The following is a 24,607-nucleotide window of genomic DNA, read 5'->3' on the forward strand; positions in this document are numbered from 1 at the left end:
GTATCGTACAGGTGCAAGCCACTTCTAATTTGAAATGGAGAGCATATACATTAAATTAAAAATTGTAGCCTGGTATTGTGACAATGTCACAATACATAATTGCTTGTGTATTTTGAATCGTCAATAGTGACTGTGAAACGACGATTATGAAAAAAAAGGAACAATTTTTTGATTTTTCAATATTATACTGCCCAATAATAAATATGAGTGTATCATAATTGATAATTTTTTTGACCATTTTAATAATTTTTTATTTTGGTACAAAATACAAAGCAAAGATAATTTAATAGGGGAAAAAAGTGAAATCTACTCCGCACGCGGCGCTAGTATCGATGAGATCGTAAACAGACTAAGCGATACGTTGTCGGTTGTAAAGTACCATTTGTTTTTTTTTTAAACGAAAATCTAATAAATGTTTTAAGTTTCAAAAATGCCAAGTACGTGGTGCTGTGTACCACATTGTTCTAATAGTGGTGGTCACAAGTTTCCAAAAAATCCAGCATTGCGAAAGAAATGGATTCAAGCCGTTAGAAGAGCAAATTGGAAACCAACTTCATCCAGTCTCGTGTGTAAAAATCACTTCACACCTGATCAGTATAAGGAGATTAATATCTTTGGTAAGCACATTATTTAAAGAATTATAATAACTGTACAATATTTTTTTCAAGCTATTAGCAATTAAGAAGCTTCAAACACCTCGCTTGAAAAATACTTGATGTTTACATCAAAAGTCTCGGGTGTACTATAGATTACTCCCTATGGAATTTCAGGATTTTGATTATATATTTGAACTCAGGGGACCGAGACGAATTCAACGGTACCCTATTTTTGGACCGTAGACGAAAAATAAAAAAGTTATCACACTTTTTCACTTACCATACTTTTTTAATGCTCTCATGCAGACGGCATTGTAGTTACTAGTATTGCCATCTTGCGGTAAAGTCTGCAAACCGTGACGTCGGACTACGGTCATCTCCCGGAGCGTTAAACACGCGATACGAGAGCGGAGAGAGCGACGCGACTTCCGATCATCGCGCGATCGCCATTTCGGTTAATGTTACTTATGCGCGAACATGGCGGCCCGACTGACCTCTCGTATGGGCGCCACCACACGCCGCCATGTGCTAAACTAGTGATCGATTCACGGTAGTTCTTGAACAAAGTAAAAAGGGGGGGAAACGTCTACTAAAGAGAATTTTAATGGCAAGCGACGGGACTCCCGATTGCGATAGCCAGGCCGACTTAGCGGAGATCGACGCGACTCCCTATCATCGCGCGATCGCCGGAAAAAAGTAGGATAACTTTTTTATTTTTCGTCTCCGGTCCAAAAGTAGAGTATCGTTGAACTCGTCTCGGTCCTCTGAGTTTAGTTATATACCCAAACACACGAAATTCCATAGGGAGTAATCTATAGTATACCCAAAGTCTCTGTTTAGTTTTAATATCTAGGCGTGATAAGCCCTAACAGTAGAGGCTAGTTTTGAGCACTTACATAGCATTAATGCTAAGTTAACAAAGGATAAAAAATATATATAGTACCATGGATCTAATTGTTAATTCTTTATGCTGAATGAAAAATAAATAGATTTATTTTACTTTATTAGGAAACATCCCAGCAAAGAGACAACTGAAGGCTGATGCTGTACCAAATGTATTTTTTTGGTCTAAAAAAGAGGCACCTTCGGTTGCGAGCAGACGAGCAAGAAGAGAAAACCGTGAACGCAAAGTTCAAGATAATCATGATGCATGCTATATAATGGATACTGGTACATTAGAAATAGGAGGAGAAGTAATAATAGATGAGGAGGAGGAAAAGGCTACTTGTCTTATTGAAAATAATGTGGCAAGCACTATGGTCTGTGTAACTAAGAGACCCATACTTTTGAAGTCCCAATGTCAGTTGAAAGATTTGTAGTTCTCTAAACTACAATTCTTTCAATTTTGTAATACAAAGTTTGGGACCAGCAGCATACAGCTTAAAATATTACAAGTTTCAGGTTGTAACACTTGCAGTGCCAAACCAGTTGTTCTTGACTTTAATAAAATTAAGATTGAATACAGCAAATTTTGAGTTGAGTAGAATGTTTAGTGTATCTGAAGAAACAGTACGAAACGTTTTCATTACTTGGATCAATTTCATGTATTTACAATGGCGAGAGTTGGATATATGGAGTGAAAGATCTCTTGTTGATATATACATGCTTAGAGATTTTAAAATGAAATTTCCAAATACTAGAGTTATCATTGATTCTCTAGAATGCAAAATAAGCAAACCAAAAAATCCTGTTGCACAACAGGCTACGTGGTCATCATATAAAAATGACAACACATTAAAAGCAGTTGTAGGTTGTACACCAGGTGGTCTAGTAAGTTTTGTTTCAGAAGCCTATGGTGGTTCTGCGAGTGATCGACAGATTGCAGAAAGGTCTTCACTGTGTAAAATAACAGAGGCAAAAGACTGTGTAATGGCTGATAGAGGTTTTAACATTCAGGACTTGCTAATTACTAAAGATGTTGTGGTAAATACACCCACTTTTATGAGAGGAAAAGCACAGCCGAGCAGCAGTTTGTTATCTCGAGACAGAAAAATATCTAGTAAAAGAATACATATTGAACGTATTATAGGAATGGCTCGTACATATAAGATTTTGAGGCAACACATGCATCCGACAGTAACCAAACTTGGCAGTGAAATTATATTTATATGTTTTATGTTATGCAATTTTAGACCATGCATTGTTGGCAGAGATGTTTAATTTGTTTCACTGTTAGTCTAGCTCTCTATTAATTCTGTATATAATGTTTTTTTCATTCTAGACCCTAGCCTAATTTAAGTTTTCCATTTATAGTATTTTTAAATTTTTGTCTGCTTATAAATTCTAAGATTAAGAATGTATACTAGCATACACAGTAAAGTCTTCATTATGGAACTTCAATTCAAAGTAATATAGTGGTTTGTAAATTTGTAAGCAAATAAAAAATTTTAATCTTTAAAACAAAATCTCTTTTTATTATTTAAAAAATTCACCATCTAGAAAAATTTTACATAAACTCAAATTGTAAAATAAAAATAACAATTAGCTCAATTATTTTATAAACTTAATGTTTATAGAACATCTTTTTTAAAAGAGCTGGCTTAAAATGCTCATGGAAAAACATAATTAGTGTTTCAGTCATGTCTGCAATAAATTTATCATCTCTTGGAATGATACAAACTTTGAAGTCACTTTTTGTGTAAATAAACAGGTGAGCAACTTGTCTATTTGTCACTGCTAATTGTCCTTGGATTTGATGAAAATAATCATGATTCCGTTTTAAAGTAATTTTGTCATCAGTACATTCCAAATATGGTACATTTTGCACATTCACAGGAAGTTTAAAACTGGAGTAAGGACATTTAACTTCTAATATTTTATCATCATCCACTAGCCCATCTGGACTTGCAGCTAAGAATGGGTATTTTGGATGAAGAAACATGCCACATTCTTTCACAGGAGTATTTTCAAAAGAAGAATATGCTTCAATTGCTTCTTTTTCATACCTTAAGCCATGAGAAATTGCCTTACTTTTTATTGGCCTACTTGACAGTAACGAGTCACACAATTTTAGTCTGTCTGCTGATTTTAATTTACAAACTTTTCCAAAGTTTGAAGATGTCAAACGCAACAAATGTTCCTTCTTCCAAACTGCACTTTTTCGTTGTAATCGGGTCTCTTTTTCCAAATGTTCTATGTACTCCCTACTTGCTTCAGTTACATGTAAAGCTTTTAAAAACATTTCGGACATTGTGCTTTTGCAATAATCATGATCTGACTCTAAAGCCCTCATGTTTGCTGGTTGCCTTAATTGCAATATCGGTATTGCACAACCACTTTGCATGTTCATTGCCAAATTAATAACAAAGTTTGTATAATCAGAGATTGAACTGCCAGATGGTCTGGGGTCAAATTTCATGTCTTCCAATCGTTTCCTTTTCATTCCTCTCTTCTTAAATAAATGAAATGGAAGCTCACTAGCCTTAATTGGGGAACCTTTATGTTGGCGGGTAGGCTGATGGAATGTTTGCAGAACCCGAGTGCATGTTTTGTGACACTTATAATTGCCTGTTCTTCCGTATTCTTCTATTGCCAATAGTGTTACACATACATGTTTGCAATACGCTTTAGGCCCTTTACCTGCTGTACATTCACATATTGCATTTTCTATAACCCCATCGTCTGTAATTACTAAATCTGTGTAAATCTGTTCCCCTTGGTTAATTCAGATTTTACATTACCTTTAAAATATAAAAAATGTTTCTCTTTTGTTCCTCTTATTATCAATATAATAAGAATTCATTAAAATACATCTGCACAGCAGACAGTGGCATTCTTTGATCTGACATCTCCATGTAGGCATCAATTGTATCTATAGTCAAAACTGGTATTTGTAAACTTGGAGAGAGATCCTTATATTCAGATGAATCAGGAAGTTTGAGTTCAGGAGAGCTATCACAGGATATAGAAAAATTATACTAGTTTCCTGATTCCTCTCATATGCCAGTAACCTGAAAATTATTGTAAACAAGTTTAATAACTAGTTAACATATGATCACCAATATTTTATTGAGTTTTTTCTGTCTCATTGACAGGAAAGGCAAAAATTATTATTATATATTATATTCTTACCTTAATATATTACATATAATATAAAAATAAACAGTATAAGGTAACTGAACAGTATTGACAAGCACCTAAATATGGCATATATTATAGTGTATGCCAAATTTAGTAAAAGAAAATGGGAAAAAATTCACTTGTACAAAAAGTTTATTGGTGAAGAAATTAGTCTTATTGCATTAAATTATTGAAACAAGAAGACTTGTGACCAATAAAAAAGACATTTTGATTATATTTATTTTAAATACTCCGAATATTGTTTTCTCTTGGTAAAAGATTAAGATATGTATCTCTTATATTGTCTTAGAACTTCATAGAACATAGTTTTGTTTGTGTTGATTGTTCTAAATTACAGTGATAACCTATTGGTACAGTTAACATTTCAGATACTGGTATAAATTGGTTATAATATATTAGGCTCGGTACGTGACCATATTCCGAAGGAAAAAAAATTTATTTTAATTAAAGTTTTGATCTTATGTATTGGTTAGACAAATGTAAAAGGAATCAATGACAACTTTACTGATCTTTAAATGTTTTTATCGACAAAAAACGTGCATTTTGTGAAATCTTATCCTTAAAACTTTCATGTACTGGTAAGTTACCTTATCATGTAATAGTTATAAGGACTTGAAATTATAGATGTAATAATTAACGATAAAAATATAGATGTAGATTATTTTAACTTACCTTTCTATTAAATCGGCTTTTCTACCAGCTAACTTGGCATTGTACTTTTTTAATTCTTCCTTTAATTGTACCATTGTTAACCTTCCTAAAAAATATTTTCGTTCTTCCATTATTATAAAGCTATCCTTCAAACGGAACAGCTTGTTTACAACCGTATCAATATGCGTGACACCTATGTCACGTGATCACTTTTTTCTCCTATTGAAGCGAAGCGAGCAAGCTTCCTTTTGACAAATCGCCGAAACACGTTTGCAAAGTAACGGCTCTACCGATTCAAACGAAATTTTGCAAATGAATAGAACTAATAAAACGGTGTGTCTGTGTCGTAACCGAAGACAAATTTTAAAATTTGACCTACAACGAGAGATATTGATGGTCAAAGGTTATTTGACCATCGACCCAAGAGAGAATTTTTTATTGTAAAAATGTAAATAAACCAGAGCGTGCTACCCAATATTCAAACTACGACAGAGCTCTTGCCAAACTCTTTTTAAATACTGATGATGAAGACAGGGGTAGTTGTTGTGGGTTTGGTAACTTCACCAGATGTCTTCCATGCAGGCAGTGATTTCAGAACGGATGAGTCCATCGGCCGTGATGGCGTGGGTTGTGAGGAATTTAGCAAATTGATCTGCAGCCTCTTTAATGGTGATCCCACTATGTGGGGGGGGTCGAAACTAGTTGGATGTGGCGATTGCAATTGTAGTTGTTTGGAGTGTGTGGAAGATATGGCTGGTGATGGAGTGTATGGTGGTCTGGGTGGAGGTAAGAACTTCAAGAACAGAGAGGGAATCCAAGCAGATGCCTGATTTATGGTGATTGATAGTGCAAAGAACAGTCTGCAGGATAGCATTCCCCTCGGCAATGAAGGTGCTGTAGTTTCTGGGTGGGCAATGAAGGTGCTGTAGTTTCTGGGTGGGCAATGAAGGTGCTGTGTGCCTGAAGTTGTAGTGGAAATGGCTTTTTTTATTTTTTTTAACTCTTTCTGCCCTGTGGGCACTAAGAGGACCTCTTTTTTTTTTAGCAGGTTCATTATGGGTTCAGCCAGGTCCACAATGGGTCGACTGGGTGTTGAGAGACATGACCTGACATATCCGAACGGATCACCCCCCGAAAAATTCCTGGGGACTTTTTCACCCATCAGGATTCGAACCCGGATCCCCCAGAACGGTAGGCTGCCACCTTGATTGCGCGGTCATCCAGCCTAAAGTGGGAGAGGCTGTTATTGGTGATGATGATGAGGATGGCTATCACTTTGTAGGAGTCTTTAGAGCCTGTCTGTTACAATGACTATTTCGTCGCGACAGCACAGCAACACAAGCCGTTGCTGAGCTTCAATTGGAGATAAAGTTCTTCATGTTTAATATGTTTTTAAATTATACTTTCCACTTTCCTAAATCTGTGCCCTCTTCTGTGTGTACATATGCAAGGGCATCGCCAGATGGGGGCAGAGGGGCAGTTGCCCCTCCCTAGACATGCGAAAAAAATTATTTAAATGCTAAGTCATTTATTGCCCGATTTATAATTCCCACGCGAAAAACCCAAGAAGATTATGTTTTAATTAAAATAACCTTCTTAAGCTTCTTAAAATTTATGAATCGTTTTTATTTTACCTACATACAATTCATATCCTCTATCAATTTATATCATCTTGCCCCCCCCTGGCCCATTGGCTGGCGACGCCCTTGTACATATGATTTGACATTTTTGGAAAAGAAGCCAAATTCTATCCATCCTTTACTGAATAAACTGCCTAAAGTTTAGGACCAACAGAATTCTGAATTATTATGGTCTATTGATGTTCAATGGCATTTGTATGTAGAAAGTCGAGGTGAATTACCGATGATATAAAAAATAAAAGGCTAGTTGATAAGTTTGAAAGTTTATATTTGTATTCATCAACATGATGGAAAATTTGAATTTAAAGACTTTGGAAGGTTTATTGGTTTTGCCACTCTCCAGTACTTTGTGTGATTTTTCTTCCAAAATTAACTTTATTAAAACGAATCTTTGCAACAAACTCTCAATGGAAACTATTAATGGTTTTCTATTAGCTTCCAAAAGTACCAATAATAAAGAATGTTTCTTGTTAAATGTCTGTCAAAAAATGCTAAATGCTTTTTGTCTGCGTAGTTTTGTTTGCTTAAAAGGTGGAGGGACTCGTGCTATTTCGTTTCTTCTTTCCCTTTGTCAAAATCTATGCATCAGTACGATTTAGGCCAACTAAACCCTTGTTTCGTTCTGTTGGGTTTAGTTTATTTGATTGCAGCAGGCAACACGTGGGTGATATGCCAAGTGGTATGCCTCCTGAAAGGACTTTCTATGCAAAACTGGCTCCCTATTTTGAATAGGGGGCCAGTTTCGCATAGAAAGTGGGACAAGGGCCAGTTTCCAAATGTTACAGTGCTATAAACAACAGTGATATTAGTTTAAATGAGGCATTCTCGATACTTTTTGATCACAGTAGTATCTTATTTTGCATGCCAGCTCCAGTTAATGATTCTAAAATAAATAAAATAATTCTAACATTGCTTATTATAATGAGATTTAGAAGTTACTAAATGATATCAGAAAATTAGTAAATTGGTTTAACATCTTTAATTATATATTAATATTATTTTTATATAGTGTTTATAATAAATGTGAAGTTTTGAATTCTAAACTGACAAAATTAATTTCCTCTTTGTTCTCTTGAAAAATTTAAAAAGATCTGTTCTAACGTCACTTGATTAATTGTATAATCTTCTATGTTATATAATGGCTTAATACTTTCCATAATTCCAAAGATTTGAGCCCAAGGCATTTTTGGATCCGGTAGATGATAACAAACGGAATTTTCGTGTTCTTCTTTCAATACACAATTCGTAAACATGTCCTTCATGTAATTCTTAAAAGCTATTAAGTTGTCCTGAAACTTAACGTGTTTTGTCAGTGCTGCTTCAAAATCAGTGTCGTCTTCGGTGATACATCTTTTAACTTTAACTATCAGAGTCAAACCTTGCCCATATTTATTTTTCAAATGTTGAGGGCTCCCTAGACAGCAAAATTGGCCATTCACCATTATAACTAATCTAGAGCACAGAGTTTCACATTCTTCCATGCTAAATTTATTAACAATTTAATTAATATCTTATATGTCAGTTTATCAATTAAGCGAGTAAAACAATTTATTACTTAATTACTCACTAAAATAGCAAGACATTTACCTGTGAGATGTCAAAATAATTGAACGTCCTTGTTTGGTAATTGCAATCAAAGTATTCCAGAGACATCTTCGTGCTACCGGATCCATACCGGTGGTCGGTTCGTCCAAAAACACAACGGGAGTATCTCCCATGAGAGCAACTGCGGTGCTAAGTTTTTTCTTATTTCCATCACTATAAAAATATGGAGGTTTAATTAATAGTTTCTAAATGTAAGTAATATTAAAATATCTAAAATTAAAATCTGCACTTGTCAAATCTTCATGTGGAGGAGGAAAAACCTATGAAGGAATAGATATAGTAATAATTCATCTTTTTTATATTCCATATTTTATTAATAATTAAAACAAATTTCCTAACTTTGGAAGATATTACCAATACCAAAATTATTGTGAGTCAACAATCAAGCAACGAGTTGCATAACTTTCCTGATGCTATGAGATTTTATTTTAAAAATAACGTATTATATTATTAATCGTAATAAATTAAATTGTGTGAGGTGCCATCTGTTATGATCTGTTATGTGTGAGGTGCCATCTGTGTGTGAAGCTTAATTTTGAAGGTAGTGATGAGTTTTATAAAATATTGTAAATGCTACTAACTAGTAAAATCTTCGTTAAGTCCGACCTCTCTCGAGATACACTATGTTACCCCACTATCTCCTCATCCCCTCAATTTGTAATCACCAAAATTTAATAGCACCTCATATACAAGTTGCCATGCCAAATTTCATTTATTAATCTTTACCTTATCCTGAAATATTAAACGAAACACACATACACACACAAACAAATGAAGAATTTTTTCTCATTTCTTTGACTTTTTAGGGCTCAGGAATAACAAAACGTGGAGATTTGCAAAAGACTCGGAGGGTCAAATCTGACATAATTCCAATATTTTCCCTTGTTATGTATAAATAACAGCTGAGAAAGTAAAATGAAGATAAAACATAGACTTCTTGGCATGCTCTTAAAAATATTCTTTAAGAAGTCTGTCAATGCAATGACATATTAAATTTACTGCACTGATAAATTAGACAGTTACTTAAAGATTTGCATTGTTTTATCAAAAAGAAACGGTAATTTTTATCAATTACTGATGGTGCATACCTGTCATAATTTCATAATTGGAATCTCTCTCATATCAATTAAACTAAAGCCAACAGATAGCTTGCATTTAACACTTGCTATTGCTTGATTAATTATGTAACATTGACTTGCCTTTGACATTACATAATTAGCTTATTAATGATGTTCTTTCAATCCCCACTACTTTCTAAGTTTACCAATAAATTCCTGTAACTTATACAATGAAAAAAATTCTCTTTATGAACTTTAAAATTAAGAAATAATGAATATTTTACACTTCATAATTGAGATGTTTACTAAGGATTTTATTTCAACAGTTGTGAGAAATATGTATTCAAAATAATTTTGATAATGTTGCGTTATTCTCGCATGCTAGGATATCTGTATTCTAATCTCTGCACACAAAGCTAGAACTAATTTAAAATCGTAGGCACAAAAAACCTTACACACGCTGTTTCTAGCAATCAAATTAATAAGCACAAACGTTTTCGGCCGTTTTGAAAGGCCTTCTTCAGGTGCACTGAGGTCGGTTGAAAAGTCGGATAGCAAATGTTTACGTGACGTCATCGTTTATGAGGGGTTTCCTCTTACAAGTGACGTCATAGCAGAGAAGGTTTACGAAAACGTTTGTGCTTATTAATTTGATTGCTAGAAACAGCGTGTAAGGTTTTTTGTGCCTACGATATCTGTATTCACAATTAATCTAAGCCTTTAACAACATAACAACTTTATTGTTAACTACAAAGGTCTCACAAGCTCTACATGGAAGGTAAGCACACCTCGTGCTCCAAAGCTACAAAAACGCCCTCTCGGCAGAGATGTATCCGCAATGTATCCGCCGTCCTCCCATAGCCAAATTATAGCCACAACAGATAAAACTTAATATTAAAATATGAAATTGGACTTGGAATATGAATTTTTTTGTGATTTCTAAACTAAAAAAAGTCCAGACTATGCTAAATATACTTTAAAAATGCTCTAAAATCATATTTCATTTTGAAAAATTTTAACTGAAATTGGATATATTTTTCCTGTGAATTAAAAATTAAATTATATATGAATTTCTGTTTATACATTTTGATGGTGTGTAAGTTACCAGATTTCTTGTATCCACAGGGTTTATATCATCTTTATACACCTTTCAAATACTTCCCCATTTAACAGTGGAATATTTCAAACTAATTCAGGCAGAAGTTTTTAAATAAAATTTTATTGTAAATTTATAAAATTTATTTCATTAGCAGAAATTTTATTTCAAATTATCATCTATAATTTTCTAATAATAATATGAAAAATTAATGTTTATTCTAGTGGTTAACATACAAGATTTTGACTCCCTCATCACAGCATTAATATATAGAAAGATGGATAAGTAATGTTCTGTTGCTTGAAAATGATAGAAACTGAGATAAATATCATTTAAATATTTCAGACAGATATATAAAGAATGAATGAATGTTACAAGTACTATTAGATGTTTGATTTACATACATATAAAACTACTAAATAATTAATGGAAAGTAGAACTCTTGAGAAATAACATGAAGGGTTTAAGATGCTGCAAATCAGACTTGGCAATGCTGCAGTGGTGCAACAAACACAGCCAACTTCAACATTGCCTCTTTACTTCTCATAAACTCTACTTTCACTTGATCACCTGGTAGAAATAAATAACTATCATGAAAATTCACTAAAATATAATTAAACTGATGGCATAAATTTAAATTATTTCTAATACAAATACAAATTACTACTAATACAAACCTGAGTTGTTTTACCAATTTGTCAATGTGTTTAGTAAAAAGCAGCATCTCGCTAAGAATAAAAATTTGTTTAGGAATTTCTCTCTCCGGAACGCCACGCAATCTAGCAAATAATGTTAGCGTTTCTCTTCCTGTCAAAATATCGATTAAACCTCCAAACTGTGGACAATAGCCTATCCTATGTTTAATCTAAAGGAATAATAATAAATATAAAAGTACATTTATTATAATAGTAATTGAATAAAAAATATACATATTTAAAAAAAAATTTAATGATAAACTTGTTATACATATTTTAATTTATAATTTAAACAATTCAAGCTAACATGTAATCTAATCTGTTCACAAAGATTAAATTTAACATGAAAAATAATGCCATTTATTAATAAATTAATCAGAAAGACTTGTAATTTTTAATCCAGATCAAATTAATTTTCTTTTCGTTGATTGGCGTTTTATAAATAAGTTATATATAGCTTCCAAATATCTTCTAATAGACATCTAGTCTCCAATTGCCCATAAACCATACCAGGTTACAGCAAAGACTATTCTGAATAGAAGCTGGTCTCTGGTAATTCCCCACTTGCTTCTCTCCTTGCATTTCCACAATCGAATTTCAGTTTCATTTTTGACACACATTACAGGTTACCATTTTTAAATTAACAACCCCTAACCGGTTCCGTTGCCTAACCGGTTCGTAACCAACCCCTTGGGTGGTTCACGGTGTAAAGGAGGGACAGGCCCTCATAGCGTAAAAGCTTCCTGTTGTAAAAGTTAATGGGAGGAGGGGAGATATGTGGTCCAAAGATCACGTGTTCTATTGCGTGATCCTTGGGTGGGCCGCAGGGTAAAGAAAGGACGGGCCACGTTTTCGGAAGAAAAAAAGGGAGAGAGAGAGGGAGATCGCGCATGCTCAACGGAAGAAGAGGACTTTTTTTTTTTTTTCGGAAGAAAGACTGGAGAGAGGACGTGTAGACGATAGAGTCGCAAGATTGTTTTTTTTGTGTGTGTTGTTTCTTTTGTTTTAGTGTGTGTTATAGCGAAGGGACAGAGTAGTGATTGGAAGGACTAAAATAAACTTTAAGCTCCTTGCATTGGAGTCATAGAGCATGTGATTTATTTCTTTGAAGTTTCTTTTTGTTTTGTTCCTGCACGGGGAATACTCTAAAGATCGAGTACTTCCCCACAACCCTTTTCTATATTTGTATTATTTTTATCTGTTTGTTACTCAGTTTCCTCATTTTTTGTAGAATATAACCTTAGATGCCAGTTTCTAACAGTAACTGGTTTCTAATATGCACCAGGTCAATCACCCAGTTTGGTAAATAGATGTGAGATTATATAAAGTACGAACGAGTTGACACGGAGAACTTTAGTGATTTCTTTGATGGGACAAATTGATAGCAAACGTGCTTGATAGAGCAGATGCTTAGAAGGGGGGATTCATTATCTCGGTAGGGACTAGACAAAGACAACTATCCAAATTAACAAGATAACCCTTTAATTTTCCTTGGAACATACAATACATCCAGGGAAACACACTGGATTGTCGGGCTCCGTACGTTCCTATCTACCAAGTAGCTTTAACACACAATTCTCCCGACAATAATATGCTACAGAATTCCCGTAACGCACAGACATAAAAGGTACCGACAATGAGTTTAAAGTGTACCTCTTCTTTTACTTCTTATCAGACAGGAAACAGTTTGAAAACGAAATCTTCCCGCTGACCCGGTTGCACAGTCTTTACTTTCCGGCTTCCCAACTATTTTTTTCACACACTTTCATACACCACACTCTTCCCTCTCCATTTCCGTTCCTTTTCTCTCTATTTCCATTCTAATTTCTCCTCGAAACACACACTCCAATAAATCTCCCCCCAGGTTACACACCCAGATTTACACAACTCCTCTCCACCGAGTCAGACCCACCACATTGCAAAGGGAGCAGGAAAAGACGTAAGGCACATAGACATGGAGGCCACTATTAGAAGATATACAGTAAATGGACTTTTTATATTAGAAAATTTCGATTACTTTGATCACATTGTAGGCCCAATATAACACAGGCAATAGAATCCAAAACTTTGATTTATATTATGAGTAAGCCATGTTATAAGTATGAATAAGTATATAATATATTGAATATATCCATGTTACACATTGACTGTATTTTGCCATAATAGATTGGAAAGATATAATAATCTTATATTGTATAATGTTTTAGATGCAATTTTGATATGTGTGTTGTTTTGCATAACTGGTCTGTTCTATAACTCTGTAATTTGAACTTTTTCTTATATTCAACAGTTAAAAATTTAGAAATTGAATAACTCTTGAGCAATCCATTTTAATCTATTCAATACTAGAATATTATCTGCCACTGGTGCTGGATTAAAACTTATAGAGGCTGTGAACACTTAAAAAATTTTGGTGCCCCCATATAGCGTTTAGTAATTCAAAATATGACCAAATAATAAAACAAAATATAAAATTTTATTTTTTGAGAGAAATGATGCCAGCAAATATTTTCTGTTTATTATGGGAACCCCTGGTTCAACTGTACCATTTGCAGTTTTGCACCATACATCCACGGTAAACCAGGAAATGAAAAATTTCTGTGGTACTCCCTTTCTTTGATGCCCTAAGCATATACTTATTTTGCCTAATGGTTAATCCAACCATGTCTACCACATTCACTATTGACAGTATATTCAATATAATTATTATCAAGTCAGCAAATAATGATATGCAAGATTTAAAAAATTAATAAAATTATAAACTTTAAAGTAAAATCTATTGTATAATTTACCTTAAAAATTTGTGATTTTATGCTGATTCCATCTAAATAAGCATCACCGGATGATATGGGTTCATCGCCAGTCAACATTTGAAACGTTGTAGTTTTACCGGCTCCGTTTAAACCGAGTAATCCAAAACATTCTCCTCTCTTTATTCCAAGAGTTAATTTATTTACGGCACAAAAACGTTGATAAAATTTTGTCAGATCTTTCAAAATAACAATGTCGGTTTTCTGTAACTCCGATAATTCGGTATTTAAAATTCGATCGGACTCTTCTTTTACGTCGTCGTCTAATGTCACGGGAGGGGGATAAATCGGATCGTGTTTCTTTTTGAAAATATAATAGATTTTTTTCAAATTTTTAAATCCTTTCTTTTCAATGAAAATCAACATCGCAAAATTTAAAATGGCATGCAAACATAGGAAGATGATATTTTTTCCAAGACCAGGTAATTCCCACGAATAAATATTATCTGTTCTATCCAAACAAAAAGAAGGTGACATACATTTGTCTGTAAAAATAAAAATAATGATTAATTTTTTTCATACACATGTTTTTAATATCAGATCGTGTAACAAATTTGTCACAAGTAACAATTTCTTTCCTGATTTAAGAATTGAAATTTTATGAATAAATAATTCAGCTAGCTACAATTTAATTAACTTATTTAAATTAATTATTATAAACAATATAATGCTTATAAAAAGTATGAAACGCCACAATCCAAATAAACTTATTATGCAACTCAATAATTTACAAGATATATTGAATTATAGGATTTAAAACATTTTAAAATATTTTCCAATTTAAATTTTGAAAGTAAATTAACATTTATCAACTATTCTATCCAAGAAAAATTAGATTTTGTAAAATAATCGATTTAAATGAGATTTAAACTTATTCTGATCATGATAAATTTAATTACTTGTGGTTTTTAAATATTACTTTAAGAGATACAAGTCAAAAACAATTAAGCGACTTAATGTCAATAATGTAAGAAAAACTTATTGGGCTGAAATTTTCAAATTGCAGACATATACTTTCCAACTGTCATCTATCTGCATGTCTGTCCTTCATTAATCTTGAGAATGGAGTCAGATGGATGCAAATCGAGAGCAGATATAGAAAGCTTAGGAGCCAGAGGTTCCGATTAACTATATATATATATGAACTTCGGGTCGGGACTAAAAGTCATATGATTTCGATTCAAAATGTTCTCCAGAACAGAGTTAGCTAGAGGACTGGCATGGCTTGATTATTATCAACAGAAATATGATGTACGGAGGCAAGATATTACTAAAATGGATACCAGATATGGAATGTTTAGAGGCTGGAGACCCTGATTAGGTATATACAAACTTCTGGTCTAAACACCAGAAGTCACATGATTTTTTTAATTAAATGATTAAAAATTTCAATCTGGCATTGTTACAATGTCCCAATAAATAATTGCTTGTATTAATAATTAAAAATTAATTAATAATAATTAATATATATATATATATATACAGTCAAACCTCAGATTTCAAATGATTTATTTTTCAAACAAATTAGTTCACAAACAGAATTTTGAACTCATATTGGTGGTGTACATTATACTTTTCTGTTAGCAATAGAGTCATACCAATCTATTTAACTCCTTTCATGGGAAAATTTTTGAATTGAAAAAATGTGACTTCTGGCGCAAACCAGAAGTTTATGTATAGTTAATCGGGGCCTTCTTTTCTTAAGCTTTCCATATCTGGTCTTGACTTTCATCTATATAACTCTATTCTCGAGATTAAGGAAGGACAGACAAACGGATGGATGACAGTGAAAATTTATAGATCTACAATTTTTTTCAAATTTCAACCCAATTATAACTAGTTTTTACACCAAAATTGAAACTAAAACTAAAAATAAAATCGAAACTAATTAATTAATTTAAATTAAAATTTAAACCAAAGCAATTGAAACATAATATTTTGGAAAGTGTGGATAAAGTACTTATAACCAAATCAATCAAGACAGACAATATTTCTTTGAGGCAGTCAAGTCTCTATTTATCGCATTTTTTTGTAAAGCGATGGTTTTGGTTTTGATTGGCAGTGCAGAACATTTTGCTTTTAATATGTATATAAAATGAACATAGATATAGATAATAATATATTGCATTTGTAGGCATTTTTATGGATAAAATATGCTAAAAAGGTAAAAAAAAAAAGGCTTTATTTTGGGAGTCAGGAATAGATTAATCCATTTTATACTGTTTCTTATGGGAAAATTTGTTTTAGTTTGAAAAAAAATCAGTTTTTGAACAACTTTTAGGAATGAAGTAAGTTCAAAACTCAAGTTTTGACACACACACACACACACATATATACAGTGTAGTGATAAATCACTATGGTAGTTATATGTACATATATATATATAGGAGTTCCGTTTTCCGTATCGGAAGTCTAGTTGTCGTCGCACGTGTTAATTGTTTTCGTGTTGTCGTTTCACCCTTTTGCCGGGTGCCTGTAAGTGCAGTTAGGATTGGTCAGTGCTTACCACGTGACGTAGCTGTAACCTGGATGGCGGGCAATATAAATGGCGATGCTCCATGTGTGGAACCATCTTTTTTTCGCTGACTGGATCACCGACTGGACGGAAGGATCGTTGGACTTGGCCGAGGAATTCATCGAGGAGTGCTTTGTAGATTAACGTCGTTTGTACCTATTGTATATATATTTTACGCGTAGTTCTAGATTCGTTCGTACTTGTCGAGTATATGCTTGTTGTAAGATTTGATCCACCTAATTTATGTCACAAAGCAGAAAAAAACAATTGTATATCCGTAGATATTGTGATCCTAAGTTTTATAAAGAATATATAGTTATCAAAAATTTGTCGTGTGCTAAAATTTGTAAGATCCTTTACACACTTGCCATTTTTATACGTCGGGAACAATTTGTTGGCCCTCGTTACTACAACAGTAATGTGTGTGTGTGTGTGTGTGTGTGTGTGTGTTGTGTGTGTGTGTGTATATGTCAGGGGCAAATCCTGACCAAAATTTTTGAGCATGCTGAAAGTTATAATAAGAATAATAGGCAGAAACATTATTTGGTGTGAATAAAAAAGTATGGACTATTATAAAGCCCATTATATCTACACACAAAATATATTATAATGAAGAAGTATTAAAAATGTATGATGATAATTCAATTTTTGTGGGCCCTTGACACTGGGGGCCCAGGGCTTTAGCCCTATAATCTCTATGTAGCTCCACCTCTGTACACAATACGTGTATGCCGACTGGGTACCGCAAGCTTTCGATACAATCTGACTATGTTAAATGCTTTGAACGATCATGTGTGCACACTCGTTTGCTGCGGCAAACCTCCACACAAGCAAGCAATCGAGTTCCTGCAGCCATCACACTGACTTAAAACTGGCTATCCGCTAGCTGACAATGTAAAAGCAAACACAAACGATAAAAGAGTTTACATGTTAAAATAAATTATTATTGGCATATTTGTTCTCATATAAAAAGTATATTGACAGTCAAAACTTTCTCTTAAGTATGCGGTGCATGCTAAGCAAGCACAAAGAATTCGCTCCTGGTATACGTATAAGTCAAAATAATAACAAGAACATGCTATTATTTTTAATGTTAATCAGAACACGTTTTAAATATGATTATAAAGTTTTATATCATTTTATGAAAATTCATCAAAACATTTAAATTTACATTTTTTCTAAGATTATTACAAATTTTTCTCTTACCTTTGCAACAAGATTTCACCTCTTCAAAAATAAGACTACTTTCATTTTGACAAACAATATCTACAATAGGTATATCACAGATTTTATTATAATAGTAGTTTTTGTAAAGAAGTCCTATTGAACGTCCCATACAATATGGTGACGAGAGAAGTGCAAATACGGTATCTAACGGTCTAGCAATATTTTTGAAATTTAAGAATGGAATTTCCAGTAAAGATATAATTATTGTTAATGCATTACCTGAAAATATTCATATATTTTTATTAGTAATAATAAATTATACAAAAAAAATTTATTTATATAAATCTTACTTTTTCAAACAATTTTAAATAAAATTTATATTTTTAACTTATTCATAGCTTAAAAAACAAATTTTCATTTTTTTTCTAATACCTTTAGAAACATAGTTCTATTTTATTTGATGAAAACATAATTATAATTTAATTTGTTTTTTTTCCTTTTTTTGAAGAATGAAACTTAAAAGTACGAAAAGTGAAAAAATCCGAATAAAAATTATTTTGCTTTTAAATCAGTTTATAGATGGTTAAGGCGACAGCCTACCACTCTGGAGGACCTGGGATCGAATCCAAATGGGTCAAAACACCCCAGAAATTTTTTTGGGGGTGATCCATCCAGATATGTGGAGTCCTGTCCTTTACCACTCAGCCACCCCATTGTGAGCCTGACCAAATCCATAATGAACTTGCTAAAAAGAGGTTCTCTTATTGCCCACAGAGTAGAAAAAAAAAAAAATCAGTTTATAAACAATTTTTCAATTGGCAAACTTTATTATTAACACAATAAAAGCTTTAGGAATGTGATTTGAATCCTATTGGAATAATTTGACTAAATCCTAATTACAACGAGCAATTATTTATCGTGACGACGTCACAATGTCAGACTGCAATTTTTAATCATATTTATTAAATTTATTTAATTTAAAATATACGCTCTCCACCTCAAATTAGTAGTGTCTTGCCCTCAACTCATATTAAATAATAATTGATATTCCAAACAATATCAATAAATAAATTATAAAAAAGAATCAAATAATAAAGATACAACAAACTTACCAACAAACATATATGAAATGCTGAGAATAATAAATGCTCTAGATGGAACTTCAAATAGAAAAGAAAGGCAGTATATTAATGGTATGACTGCAACCCCATGAATGGTGTACAGTAAAAATAATGCAGCTGTAAAATACAAAATATATCAGCACAAAGCAAAAATATAGTTATAAGTTTCTTGCCTCTATTAAATTAAATTACATGATTATCTTAATAACCAATTGGTGGAGATATGTGAGACTTATCAAACTGTAATGGAGTCAAAAAAATCAAAATCACATAAAAAAAAAAAAAAGGAGACTTATTTGTGGGATGCATTCTAGCAAAGACCAAAATTGTCTTCTTTTTTTGATGTGATTTCCTTGGCACCATTACAGTTTGATAAGCCTCGTGTATCTCCACCAGTCGGTTACCGAGATAATTATTTAATTTAAATTAAAAATAATTTTTCCATGTAATAATTTAAAGAATTAACTAGAAATAGACTACAGGTTGTTTCACAAATCTTGCCTGGGAGATGCACATTACCTAAAAGAGACTGTGGAGTATTAAAGGCAGTATATGTTGGCAACCTGAGAGGTAATTATGATTAACTTCACCTGTACCTTTCACATACTAACATAGACTCATTATTACTGTCATGCATCACAGCAGCCCTGCCAAGATTCGTGAAATATACAAAACAAGTGAGCAACTGTTTAATGATAATGCAATTTTTCTTTTAGAGTTTGTGAACTCGTAGTTTATTTTATCTAGTATAAAATTTTATTAATCGAAATGAACTAACAAACAATATAAAAAACATTAAATATGATAAAACGTGTTTAATATCTTTCTTTTTTTGATGAATTTATTTATCAATAAGTAATTTTTTAACATCATTATTACATTATAAATTATTTATAGAGTAAATTAACAAGAAAGGAAAATGATTCTTTGTATCAAAATTTAATAAATATTTTAAATATACATTAATTTAAATTTATAGTACCTATATATCGATTTAAAGTAAAACCAATAATTTTGGTGCAAAGTATATTGCATACAAAAAATATAATTCTGTATGTTTATATACATTATTCTGAAAGTATGTAGTTGAGACAGAATTGATAAAAATATGCAAATCCGTTTTCATTTACAAAATTTTATTATTATTAGCAGTTACAAGTATATAAATTTAGCATTATGAAAAAATTTAATTTAATATATCTGTTATTTTTGTAGAATTAACATGATTTATCTATAATACCTAAACAAAGGATCTGATTAATAGGAAGTGTTATTTCTCTTTAAATTTATCATTCCCACAAACTACAGCTCGAATCAAAAATTTCTCTCTACATTTCGTGCTTTAAATTCATCTTAAAACAATCTGAAGAGATTCAAAAAGTTTTTTAAATAAGAATAAATAAAAGAAAATCCGAGAAAATTTTTTTCTGAATTTGTATTTCTCAGCATTAAATAAATACTTCAATAACAATATACAGAATACTGTATTGTTGTAATGGATTTGTTTTTATTTTGGGTCATTTCTATAATTTTGATATAGTGTACAAATGAAAATTAAGAACAATTAATATTTTTCAAATCCATAGGAGTTTTGTGCGTGTTAATATTTTCGTTTATCACCATCTTTCATTTGATACATATATATATATATATTTGTTAGAAACAATAAAATTTGTTTTATCTACCAATTTTAGTTTGCAGTTTCTTGTTTTATTATTGCCTTCAAAATTTCAAAAACTCTTCAACTAGTTCTAATTAGGCTCTAAACTGATTTATTAAGAAGCATGCAAAAAGCATTAAAAATTTATTTATTTGCTTCAAAAAAACAATTTTAATTAATTAATTAATAGATGACCAATGTATGAATACACTTCTACGATATTTTTTAAAATATCAAAATAAAATTTTTGTAATGTTTTGAGTATACAGTAGAGCGTCGGTAAGTGGAATGGCCGGAAAGTGGAACGATTTTCAGTCGGACTGTGTCGTGCTGAATCGAATGTTTTTGATACTAAATTTACTTCTAAAGTATAATTTTCATGTTTTTTATATTCTTTAATATATTTATTTTGTTTGTACAAAATGCAGAAATAATTTTTAACGATACGATAGCCTCGATGATTATTATAAAAATTTTCGTTAGGCTTAAAATCGACGAAAATTCAACACGAAGCGACACGCAACGGAGAAAAATTCAACAGGAAGCGATACGCAACAGAGAAAAATTTGAACATCGGACAGGTTAATGTATTTTTTCGTACAAAGTCGGAAACTGGAACAAATCATTAACTGGAAGGACCCCAGTCCCCAATTGGTTCCACTTATCGACGCTCTACTGTATTTAGTTTTGAATATTTCTTTTAATTAATAGAAATAATTTTCTGTTTGATCGAATTTAATCAGAACAATAAAGTAATTTAGTATACACTATAAATGTTTCTAAGATTAAATTTAATAGAAAAATTTCTTAAAACGTTTGATAAAAAATAGCATTAAAAATATTTTTGTTGTTACAAACTGGCATTTAAATTATTAAACTTTTTACACACATTTAATTCTTGGTCTTTTATTAATTTTGTAATTTGCTTTTTGCACTTGTATCAAATTAATTAAAATAAAACATGTTTGTAAGTATTTATAAATGAAAATAAATTTATAAAGTAATAAAAAAAAAAAGTACAAATATTATACTTAAATTTAATAAATTAAAAGACATAATTAATTTTTATAAATACCTTGTGTTTCTAATGAATAAAATGCTTCAATATTAAATATAATATAACTCAATAGCGTAAAAATCCCACACATAATGTAATTTAAAAGATCCCAGATAAATGTAGAAAACCAGAATATAAATCTGTTTACACCACTTATTATCTGTAAATGTTTTGCTTTACTTGAATTTTCTTTTATTACAAAAATTACAAAACTTGCCATCACAAACGATAAACCAAAAATGGTGTTTTGTGTGTATTGAAAAGCGTCGGTATTATATTGATTAATACTAACGGTCTGTAAAATATAAATTATAAAATAGCATTACTACAAATAATTAAAAAGTGTATGTGATTATACAGGGCAATCAAACGAAAAGTTTAATCATTAAAAAGTATGCCTGACTGACCAACAGATTAACCTTTTATCATAGGCGCTCCCCATCTCAATATGGTAAAAGTTGTATAATATCCCTCTGGCATATTGAAGCATTGAAGAGTCTGTAATATAAAATCGACTTTGCCAAATACAGCTGTTGTTCCTGTAGTGTGAAAAAGGATAAAGTATGAAAACTGTTTTTTCATCAGGTGAACGCTTATAAAGGTTGCAAGTCATATTTGAACAGCAAAGAGTGATCACTTTGAGCAATTTCTTTAGTATAAGTGAATATTTTTATTTATTAATTAATTTAGTTACGCTTTCAAATGTTCTCTCTCGAGTCTACAGTAAATAAATGTTTAAGATTTAAACGTTTTTCATAACACACAGCAGCATAGTAACAAGCACAGCCATTCATGGAAATGCCAAATCTAGCCTTCACAAGTAAACTTTTCATTTGATCACTTCGTATTTATTAAATTTATTAAAAATCTTTAATAATAATGACCAGAAGTCTACTTTAAACTTTTCTATACATTAAATAATAATAAACATAAATTGTTCTCATTAAGACACATACCTTTTCGCTTAGAGTTCTTGGTAATGGATGATTTATTGATGTAATATGATAGTGAGAACTACCAAGTGTACTAACCAGTATGGCATTTTGTAATGCTGATAGAGATATTGCTGGTGAATGGTATGCTTGATTATTAAATAATGCTGTTACATTAATAATATCTGAATTTTGATCACAATAAAATTCAGCTGCTATAATGAAGTGAAGAGTGAAGTTACTTAAGTCCGTATTGGCAACATTTAATAAATAATCCATCAGATTGTTGTCAATTCTGTATACGTTATTTTCTTTACTTAGAATTATCTGGTAATTGTTGGCAATAACTTCAATAAGTTTGTTTGAACAATTTACAGAATATGGTACGTAAGTTCTTCCAAAATGTTTCAATGTTAGTTCAAGCGGTGGCGCATGAGTTACGTCGGGAATATATTTAATAATTGAAATTGTTGCAATAATCATTAAAACAGGGATGAAAAGTTGAGTAGCCATAATCCATTTATTTCGAAATGTGTTCAATATTTTCTTTAAAAACAGTGCTCTTAGCTGTTGCATGTAGAGCATATATTTTACATTATATTTTGATACTGAAATATCTGAAAATAGAAAAACATTAAAGAAATATCAATAGTGTTTTAAAAAAAATCATTTGAATCTTTAAGTAATTATTTTACATTGTTAAAAACTTTACATAATCCAGAAAAAAAATAAAAAACAATTATTTAATATTTATTAATAATAAAATTGTCATAAATAATTTAAATTTTATTGTCAGAATGATTTCAGAAAATTAAATGTCAATACCAAATAAGTGATATAACTTTTAAAACATTCCTTTAAAAATTATATCTAGAAACGTTACTGAAACTTAAACTATTTGGTGCTTAAAAATTATTCATTTAGAAGTTACTAAGATCATTTTTGTTTTAAATCTGTGTACTCTAAAAATAGTCTTGACGTTTTTATGATCTAGAATACTCAAATGACTAATCAGGATTACCATAGCTTAAGTTAATCAAAATACTGGATAAACTTGTTTGTCTAGATGTTGCTGTTTGGAGATTAGGAAAACTGGTTAGACTTGCGTAATTAGTTATGTGACAAAGGAACAAAGATTGAACAAAAGACAATACCTATTTGACTCATGGAAGGTCGGTGCTGAAAAGAGGAGAGTAAAACAAGGTCACCGACACCAACAGTTCCCCAAAAAGTCAACAGTGCCACCAACCTTTTATAATGCAATAGGAAAAACATTTACAAATATCACTGTGACACAATGAAATGTATGTATCAATATTATACAATATTTAACAATAATTTCAATCGTTGATTCCAACAAAACTTACAATTTATAAAAGAAAATAGATAGTGTGATTGTAAGATAGACAGGAAACAGAGAGTGAGAATGAGAAAAATGAGTAAATAATATGTTATAAGTGTGCACATTTTTATTTTATAACTACCATATTCTCATGTATATAACCCATAGCGATGTATAATCCACATACACTCTGTAGAAAATTGTTACAATGAAGATACTTATACTCTGTGCTACAGAAGCAGACATTGAACCTTCATGATTGCAATTTAAAATCAGCAGATAACTTGCCCACTTTCAAAGTATATGTCAACACATGGCCCATGGATTATATGCTTGAAAATATAATGTTTAAATAAATTTTCCTTTTTCTATAAAATTTTGGTATATCTATTGAATTTTTAATTTAACTAGTTTACTTTAAAATAAATAATTTATAACATTAAAATTACCAATATATGGAGTATTTTTATCTTCGTATAAAGTATTTGCCAAATAATTGATTTTCAGTTTTGATTCTTCTTTTAAAAGGGGATTAATTCCTATTGAAGAGTATTCATCAACTCTGTAACCAAATTAATTCGG

The 24,607-nt window shown here is 31.4% G+C and overlaps 3 protein-coding genes across 5 annotated transcripts in view; 2 read left to right on the forward strand and 1 right to left on the reverse strand.

Moving 5' to 3' along the window:
* The first annotated feature begins 369 nt into the window (after nt 1-369).
* LOC136986794 (peroxynitrite isomerase THAP4-like) lies at nt 370-1,970 on the forward strand. The gene is made up of 2 exons (XM_067284409.1): nt 370-617; nt 1,605-1,970. The coding sequence occupies exons 1-2, from the start codon at nt 431-433 to the stop codon at nt 1,913-1,915; spliced, it is 498 nt and encodes a 165-aa protein (XP_067140510.1). The 5' UTR covers nt 370-430; the 3' UTR covers nt 1,916-1,970.
* A 111-nt stretch (nt 1,971-2,081) lies between these two features.
* LOC136986805 (uncharacterized) lies at nt 2,082-2,756 on the forward strand. The gene has a single exon (XM_067284420.1). The coding sequence runs from the start codon at nt 2,082-2,084 to the stop codon at nt 2,754-2,756; it is 675 nt and encodes a 224-aa protein (XP_067140521.1).
* Nucleotides 2,757-7,733: 4,977 nt separating this feature from the next.
* The window catches only part of LOC136986769 (phospholipid-transporting ATPase ABCA3-like), an 83,707-nt gene continuing 66,833 nt past the window's right edge, over nt 7,734-24,607 (reverse strand). For all 3 annotated transcript variants that reach the window (XM_067284371.1, XM_067284370.1, XM_067284368.1), the window contains 9 exons: nt 24,475-24,587; nt 22,708-23,300; nt 21,770-22,046; nt 19,026-19,151; nt 17,953-18,192; nt 14,214-14,716; nt 11,404-11,591; nt 8,555-8,725; nt 7,734-8,449 (listed from right to left, as the gene is read on the reverse strand). In XM_067284371.1, coding sequence (XP_067140472.1) covers nt 8,020-8,449; nt 8,555-8,725; nt 11,404-11,591; nt 14,214-14,716; nt 17,953-18,192; nt 19,026-19,151; nt 21,770-22,046; nt 22,708-23,300; nt 24,475-24,587 — 2,641 coding nt within the window. In that variant the 3' untranslated portion in view covers nt 7,734-8,019. The remainder of the gene's footprint in view (nt 8,450-8,554; nt 8,726-11,403; nt 11,592-14,213; nt 14,717-17,952; nt 18,193-19,025; nt 19,152-21,769; nt 22,047-22,707; nt 23,301-24,474; nt 24,588-24,607) is intronic.

The sequence above is a fragment of the Centruroides vittatus genome, unplaced genomic scaffold, assembly GCF_030686945.1.
Source record: "Centruroides vittatus isolate TY-2023 unplaced genomic scaffold, ASM3068694v2 scaffold_1172, whole genome shotgun sequence".
In the NCBI taxonomy this organism is placed as follows: Eukaryota; Metazoa; Arthropoda; class Arachnida; order Scorpiones; family Buthidae; genus Centruroides; species Centruroides vittatus.

Excerpts from the sequence above, each read along its gene's own strand:
- LOC136986794 (XM_067284409.1), top strand. The coding sequence starts at position 431 with ATGCCAAGTACGTGGTGCTGTGTACCACATTGTTCTAATAGTGGTGGT. Across the intron at positions 618-1,604 it reads TAAGGAGATTAATATCTTTG|GAAACATCCCAGCAAAGAGA; the intron begins GTAAGCACATTA and ends TTACTTTATTAG.
- LOC136986805 (XM_067284420.1), top strand. The coding sequence starts at position 2,082 with ATGTTTAGTGTATCTGAAGAAACAGTACGAAACGTTTTCATTACTTGG.